This window comes from Dendropsophus ebraccatus, chromosome 8 (assembly GCF_027789765.1).
Source record: "Dendropsophus ebraccatus isolate aDenEbr1 chromosome 8, aDenEbr1.pat, whole genome shotgun sequence".
Taxonomy (NCBI): Eukaryota; Metazoa; Chordata; class Amphibia; order Anura; family Hylidae; genus Dendropsophus; species Dendropsophus ebraccatus.
Genome location: NC_091461.1, coordinates 93,883,088 through 93,891,390, shown reverse-complemented (window position 1 = coordinate 93,891,390; position 8,303 = coordinate 93,883,088). Strand labels below are relative to the sequence as shown.

At 47.7% G+C, this 8,303-nt stretch overlaps 1 protein-coding gene across 1 annotated transcript; it reads left to right on the top strand.

Annotated features, from left to right (window-relative positions):
- Positions 1 to 273: 273 nt before the first annotated feature.
- LOC138800083 (protein kinase C theta type-like) lies at positions 274 to 4,799 on the top strand. The gene is made up of 6 exons (XM_069981889.1): positions 274 to 480; positions 2,728 to 2,981; positions 3,068 to 3,130; positions 3,234 to 3,788; positions 3,886 to 3,929; positions 4,073 to 4,799. Exons 1-5 carry the CDS (start codon positions 274 to 276, stop codon positions 3,908 to 3,910), a joined length of 1,104 nt encoding a protein of 367 aa, XP_069837990.1. The 3' UTR covers positions 3,911 to 3,929; positions 4,073 to 4,799.
- Positions 4,800 to 8,303: the final 3,504 nt, after the last annotated feature.

Below are 8,303 nucleotides of genomic sequence, written 5' to 3'. Positions count from 1 at the left end.
CCAGTCTCATCACCTGCCCCATCTACTACTAATACAGCACTAGAAGAAGCCGCCATGATGGTCCCTGTCATTCCTATGGACACTAGTCTGTCATTCATGATGCCCACAGCACAGTGTATATGGCAGAGCAGCTCTATGGGCTCCTGCCTGGCAGGTGCCACCTGAGGGTCCTATGACCTCTGACATCACGTCACCGCGACAACCACCGCTGTTCACTTTCTACTGGCGACCGAAGCGACTGGACTGAAGTCTACAGAGAAGAGAACTGCGGAAATGTCGTCCACTGGACACGGCGAGGAGAAGAAGAAAGAAAACGGGAAGAGGAAGAGAGAGGAGGAAGAGGAGAGCGGCGCTGGATTGGACAAGATCCAGAAGAGGAGGAGAGGATTGGAGGATGAGGAGACATCCAGCCCCTACCCCAGGCTTCCCATCAGCCGCTTCACCATCCACCAGGGCTTGGGTAGGGGCAACTTTGGAAAGGTAAGTTCTACAACTTCTCATATCCCTTTATACCCTATGGGGGAGAGTTATCAAGCAGCCATGTCCTCTGTTGCCCATAGCAACCAGTCACAGCTCAGCTTTCCTATACTCACAAACCCTGGGAAATTGATAGCTGAGCTGTGATTGGTTGTTATGGGCAACAGAGGACGTTACTACCGTAATACTGCTTGATAAATCTCCCCCTAAATGTCTATAATATCCCAATCTATTATTCCCTGTTATCAGCCATTACAGGTCTGTTAGACTGGGTCCACACTGTGTATTAACTATCCGTTCAATGTATCCGTTGTAAGATGGTTACTTTTAACATACACAAAAAAGTGATCGACCACGTTTTAGTGTACGCTAAAAAAAATATCCATTTTGAGCTTTTCTTTTTTTTTTTTATAACAGTAGTCAAAGGAAAATGGATCTAAAAGGATTGCACATAATTGCATCTGTTTTTGCAGCCACTTTTTCTTTCTCTTTTAATAAAACTTATATATTGAACGAACTGTAAATACACAGTGTCAGTGTCAGCCTAGCCATACCTGTAGTTGGGCCTGGGCGATTAATCAAATTAATTTGATTAATTTGCCTAGATTTTGAGAATCGATTTAAATTTTTTTGAAAATTGTAAATTTGATAAAAAAAAAAAAACGCTCAGACCTGGGCGAAGGGAGAGCGGTGGGGCTGTGGGCAAGCTTCTCCTCCTGTAGGACAGCGCACTCACTGCTGGACCCCCGGACCCAGAAGATTGTAACCGCTGCCCGCCCCATCCAATCAACTACTAGAACGTCACCAAGCCGCCTGCACCCAAGAGATCGCCACCACCTGCCTGTGACAGCACCCTGAGCAGCCGCAGCAGCTGGGCTCCTAGCAGCCCCGGCGCAGGAGAGACACGGTGCGATTACTGGAGAGCAGGTGAGGACTCGGCATGGCGCCCAACCCCTCCCCCACCACGACTACCAGGTAATACTACTATTGCTACTACTATCCTCACTTCTGCTACTACTGCTCCCACTACTATTGCTACTACTATCCTCACTCCTGATACTACTACTCCCAATACTGCTACCACTACTATTGCTACTACTATCCTCACTCCTGATACTACTACTCCCAATACTGCTCCCACTACTATTGCTTCTACTATCCTCACTCCTGATACTACTACTCCCAATACTGCTACCACTATTGCTTCTACTACTCCCACTTCTGATACTGCTACTCCTAATACTACTCCCACTACTATTACTTCTACTACCCACACTCCTGATACTACTACTCCTAATACTGCTCCTACTACTATTGCTACTACTACCCCCACTTCTGCTACTACTCCCAATACTGCTCCCGCTATAATTGATTCTACTACCCTCACTCCTGCTACTGCTACGGAGAGACCGAATGCGATTACTGGAGGGCAGGTGACCATGGCTACCAGGTAACTAATACTGCTATTGCTGCTAATATCCTCACCTCTGCTACTACTTCTCCCACTACTTTTGCTTCTGCTACCCTCACTCCTGATACTACTACTCCCAACACTGTTCCCACTCCTGATACTATTCTTCCAAATACTGCTCCCACTACTATTGCTACCACTACCCACACTCCTGATACTACTACTCCCAACATTGCTCCCACTATTACTGCTACTTCTACCTAGACTTCTGATTTCACTATACTTCCAATACTGCTCCCACTATTATTGCTAATACTACTTCCACTCCTGATACTACTACACCTAAAACTGCTACGACTACTCCTGATACTAGTGCTACCACTAATGATTCCACTCCTGATATTAGTACTCCCAGTACGCCCCTATTACTACACCCCTCATCCACTACTACTACACCCATAATAATTAGCACACATAAAAAAAATCAAGTTTTAAATAAAGGGGGATTCTGATTCCTTATAGAGCTGATCTATGGGATCGCAGCTGAGACACTGTTCATATCTATGGCCAGGTCCATATAGGCTGCTGTGAGGCACAATTACATAAACTGACCTCTATAGCTTCAATACAACCTTACAGCAGCCTATCTGTACCTGGAGATATTAACTGCACTGACCACAACCCACTCATTGAGAGCTCTCATGCTACACAATAGTGGAATATCCCTTTAAGATCTCTTTATATAGCATCCAATACCAACACAGCCTGACAGACTGACAGCACAGCCCACCCCTCCTGCAGACGTCTTCTAATGTGTATTCTCGATTTATTTTCTTTAGGTGGTCCTGGCATCAGTCCCCGGCCGAAACATCTACATGGCCATCAAAATCATCAAGAAGAAGGAGGACAACGACGAAGTCATCGTGAGAGAGCGGCGGATACTCCAGGCGTCCAGAGACTGCCCATTCATATGCCACCTCTATGCCGCACACGAGTCTCTGGAACGCGCTTACATCATCACGGAGTATCTGTCCGGTGGCAGCCTGGAGGGATTGATCAGGATGTGCGGCTACCTGAACATCGGCAACGTAAGGTAAGGAATTGGTTTTCTTCTGGGGGGTGAGGGCAATTGTTAAAGAAGAGTGTTATTAATGACTATTTTCTTTTCTTTTCTATGAGATTCTACACAGCAGAGATGGTAAGTGCTCTCCAGTTCCTCCACAGGAAGAACATCGTCCATCGGTAAGTAGACCCTTTCTCTGTCTGCTCGGTCATGCAGGGATCTATCCACAGTCTCCTGTATCACTGGGCAGATTTATCATTCTCTTCTCTTCTTTCATTGCAGAGACCTGAAGCCGGAGAACATCATGGTGGATGCTGACGGCCACATCCGTATCATCGATCTGGGATTGGCCGAAGATGGGGTGACCGCCTCCAGGAACATCGATGGAATGGCGGGAACCTTCCACTACATGGCCCCCGAGGTGCTTCTCAGGAGAGGATACGGCGCAGCAGTGGACTGGTGGAGCCTGGGGATTGTGCTGTCCAGGATGGCCACAGGACGCCACCCATTCTACAACGGCCCCGTCATGCAACAGGCTTTCAAGGCCATGACCACCGAGAACCCCAAATTTCCATCTTGGATCGACGCTGACGGAAAACACCTCATCAAGAAGCTGCTGCGCAAGAATCCTGAGGAGCGCCTGGGTGTGTGCGGGAACATCAGGCAGCATCCATTCTTCAACACCATCGGCTGGAAGGAACTGGAGGAGAGGAGAGTAACACCACCATGGAAGCCAATGGAGACAGGTCTGCAAAGTGAACATCTGCAGTGGCCGGAGGACACAGACACCCTTCACCCCCGGGACGACTTCAATTACATGTCACCAAGTTGGACCCGGTAAGATTCAATCAAATAGGTTCTTGTTAGCTTGGGGTCTCCATCTTTGTCCTTGTCTGCTATCTCTGTCAGTGACTATTTCTCTATTTCTCCTTAGATGGATGAGAAGATCTAGACTGTGAAGGAATCCACGACCATCTGGTAAGTGGCCATTATACACACAGGACACCTATCACATGTGCTGTTATGTAGCTGGATTGTTCATTACCATGACCATTCCACTATGATAACAGAAGCTGCTGTACAAATAACTTCATTAGACATCTTCCTCTTATGTCTTGTAGGATGAACCCGCGCCAACTGAACCCCGCTTCCAGCCTCCTAACGTCTCTGCTGCTGTGTGCCACCTCGGCTGCCCTACAACGCTCTCAATAACATCTTCATGCAGGACCTTTACCAGCAGGATACAGCCCCAAGACCTTGACCATGGAAACCTCCAATCCCGGGCTGGCATCTGACATCCCCAGCCTGAAGATCATCTACACCCCCAGGAGCGGCCTGTGCTTCCATCTGGAGAGTTCAGGAACAATAGCCGCATGTAGTAGTCCTGGGGCGCGGAATAGCGGCTATTATCCCTGAACTCACCTCAGCACAGGCCAGGTAAGTATCACACGCACCACATCCACATCACACACACTACAGGATAGGTATAGGCACTCACACCTAGCACTTAGTACATGTAGATTAGATACCGGCTCGATCCTGGGATTTATTCCGATCGCCATATTTGGGGTCAGGAAGGAATTTTTCCCCCTAATGGGGTTTTCGCCTTCCTCTGGATCAACACAGCTGTAAATAGGGTTAGTTTCTTTCAATGTTAGGTCACACATCCCTATTACCACTAGCTTAAAATATATCTAAAATTCGACTCCCACATCATACAGGTTAGGGACCGGCCCAAAAATAGGTTTAGTGTGATAGGTAAATAATTTACACATATACATAAATATATAAGTATTAACACCACCCCCCTGCATTATCTATAAATAAAATGTTCTTTTTACCCCCCTACATCTGTGTGCTTGTCTTTATTCCTATGTAAGCTAACAATAATGTGTCAAGGGGAATCTTGCTGATCACAATGCCTTTTTATTAGACGGGTCCCCGCTGTTAGTCTGATCACATCATATGAAGACCCAATAATCTGACATTGTGTGTGGGTGAACTGGGCCACCACAGGGACACTGACACAACCAGAAACTACAACTAAGGCTGCAATCACACGTTTCGGGTAACACGAACGTTAAATTCCTGTAATGGAGTCGTCGTCCCCACGGACAGTATCTGTTATACCATACTGGAAGAGCGGGGGAACTGTATGGGTATGTGCCGCACTGTAACGACAAAGCCGCACTGCTGCTTCATTACAGCGCTGCACATATCCGTACAGTTCCCCTGCTCCAAGCATCATATCAGAGATGCTGCCTGTGCCTGGGGGAGAGGGGGTTAACTCTGTTACAGGAATTCCACACCCGTGTTCCGTGTTAAACATGGAACATGTGAATGCAGCCTAAGGTTTATGATAAGGAGGATTGGGATAACAGCACAAGCAAGTGGTTTCTAGTACCGTTTCTAGAAGCCATGTTCCACTCCAGAAAAACATTACTTCTGCTGTTATAACAATAAGGAAGGATATAGTTGGAGTTTCTGGTTGCTCCCGTGCAAGATCCACACAATGGCGCTGTCTTTTTTTTTTGTTATTATTTAGGAATATGGCCGCCATTACAGATCCCAGCTATCAGATACCCATGAACAACGAAACAGCCTAGGGCCATGTTCACACAATGTAAGTTTTGTATAAATCACGACTGTTGTTGCAATTTGCAACAACGGCCATGATTTATACAAAACATACTGTACGCTGTATGTGAATGAATAGAATCCCAGCACACATAAACACATTCCAACCAGCAGCACGGAAAACTGACATGTCAGTTTTGTGCGGCCGCTATTCATTGTCAGTTCACACAATGGAGAGTGAAGCTCCGGCCACACTCTCCATTGTGTGCAATGTTGAATTGGGATGTGGGCACACATCCGAATTTAACAGAAATGAAGATCATCTGGATGGTACTGCAATACTGGCTAGGATGATCTTCTCTGACACCGGCCACTCTGTGACTCAGCCGGTCACAGAACGGCCGGTGTCTTACATTGTGTGAACATGCCCTAGATGTGTAATAAAACAAGAAGTTTCTTGACTTAAGGTATTGCTGAGTCCCTTCGTCTATCCCCTATCGACCACTACCCCCCACTTAAACCCTTTACTCCACACACCCCCTCCCCCCTTTAACCCATTAAACTGAGGACACCTCTTTAACGTTGGAAAAATTGGCCATAACAGCCTCTTTATTAAAAGTGCTTCCAAAATTAACAAACATTAAATAAATAACAATAATAACAATAACCTTCAGTTAACCCATTATGTCTAGGGAGGTCTGGCAGAGCACCCTGCAGCAGTACCAGTATTACTGGCTATCCCCCCAGCCGCACCGCGCCGACTCAGGGGCTGACAAATCTGTCACCTGGCACTGCACCACTTTCTTTCCACAATCCACCACAACAAGCGGGGAGTATCATCCCTCTTATGGGTCCCCATCCGAATTACTACATTAACGTGCCCTGCAAGACCTCCCTACCGCAGGCTGTCATGACAAAGGAAAGCAACCAAAGCCCACACCCGAACACCAAAAGCCTGAAATAGGGCGGGCGGGCAGGCTGAATCTGGTCCGGCAAGAACTGTAGCTCCACCTCTTCCTCCTCTTCCTATAACACCGCGTCTGTTGGTAAGTGACTCACCTAGCAACTCCCGCACTTTTGACCTCAAACCCCTCACCCCCTCCCAACTGGCTCACAATTAACCCCTTACTGCCCCACTTAACCCCTTGAACTACACTCCCAGCTAACCTAGTCATGCTGGGCCTCCGCTAGGTCTGCGCCCCTGCTCCGTGCCCTTCCTATATTCAGGGCCATATTTCCAGTCCATACCACCCTGAGGCTGAATACGCCTCCACTGTCTATGGAGCTTATGGAACTAAGGGAACATATATGAATAACAGATTCATCCAATACTGATTTATAATCTCTCAATAGGGAAATAGTGAATCCTCATCTATAATATCTTACAGAGTGATAGTGCCACTCTTGATAATATTACCCCAGGTTGTAACAGCGCTCCCCCCATATGTCGTATGCAGTGATAGTACCTTTATTTTTCATCCCCTATGGGCCCACAGAGTAAAATTTGCTTTAAAGGGGTACTCCGGGCAAAATTTATTTTTAAATATGTTATTACATAAAGAAAGTTATACAAATCTCTAATATACACTAATTATGGGAAATGCACACATAGTGCTATTTCCCTCAATTCCGTAGATCAGGCAGGCTTTACTTCCTCCAAAAAAAAGTGACGTCACGCCTCAAGTTTATCGACCAGCAGGGGGCACGTGTAGAAGTATAGAAAGGGAATAGACGTCTATCCTCCCTCCCTGTGCTGGTCCCCCTCCCTCTGTCCCACCCCCTGCCCGATCCTATTAAACTTCCTGAAGTGGGGTGAGCGCTCCTTATCTGACGCTCACCCCATCTAGCTACCCGTCTCCCCCTTACCCGTTCCCGTGCAGGAGCGCTCACCGTCCGCCCCGTCCCTGCGGGGTGAGCGCTCATGCACCTGCTCCAAATATGCCCCCCCCCTTCATCAGAGCCCGCCGCCTGGCCTCCTACGGAGCACTCACCCGCTGCCCCGTCCTGGTGGGGTGAGCGCTCGTGCATCTTCTCCTAAGCAGCTGCACCTTCTGCCAAGCAGCTTGCTTCATCGTGCACGGGACCAGGCGGCGGTGGCTCAGATGAAGTAAGCTGCTTGGCAGAAGGGGCAGCTGCTTAGGAGAAGATGCACGAGCGCTTACCACGCCGGGACCGGGCGGCGGGTGAGTGCTCGTGCACAGGACAGAGCAGCCGGCTTACATCAGGGGCTGCAAGTCAGAAAATTTGTGAGCGCTCTCCCCGCTAGGAACGGGTAGGGGGGGGGGGGGAGGTGGGCGGCTAGTTGGGGTGAGTGTCAGATAAGGAGCGCTCACCCCACTTCAGCAAGTGTAATAGGACCAGCACAGGGAGGGAGGATAGAGGTCTATTCCCTTTCTATACTTCTACATGCGCCCCTGCCGGAAGCTACACTTGAGACGTGACGTCACATTTTTTTTGGAGGAAGTAAAGCCTGCCTGATCTACTGAATTGAGGGAAATAGCAGTATATGTGCATTTCCCATAATTAGTGAATATTACAGATTTGTATAACTTTATGTAATAACATCTTTAAAAATACATTTTGCCCGGAGTACCCCTTTAAGTGCCCCCCTACACCACCATAGTGTCCCCTTGGTTCATCACTTAGAAGTAAAGCCTCCTTTCTTCCCCAGACCGGTATTAGAGCTATAATTCAGTAATAATGTCCTTATTGTGTACCTCTTAGTAGTAATGCCCATTTTATTTTCCTCACTGGGAGAAAATAGCAGAGCAGGGA

Bases quoted from the DNA above. Each gene is read 5' to 3' on its own strand.
- LOC138800083 (XM_069981889.1), top strand. From the start codon at position 274: ATGTCGTCCACTGGACACGGCGAGGAGAAGAAGAAAGAAAACGGGAAG. The intron at 2,982-3,067 runs GTAAGGAATTGG...CTTTTCTATGAG, and splicing joins CTGAACATCGGCAACGTAAG to ATTCTACACAGCAGAGATGG. The intron at 3,789-3,885 runs GTAAGATTCAAT...ATTTCTCCTTAG, and splicing joins ATGTCACCAAGTTGGACCCG to ATGGATGAGAAGATCTAGAC.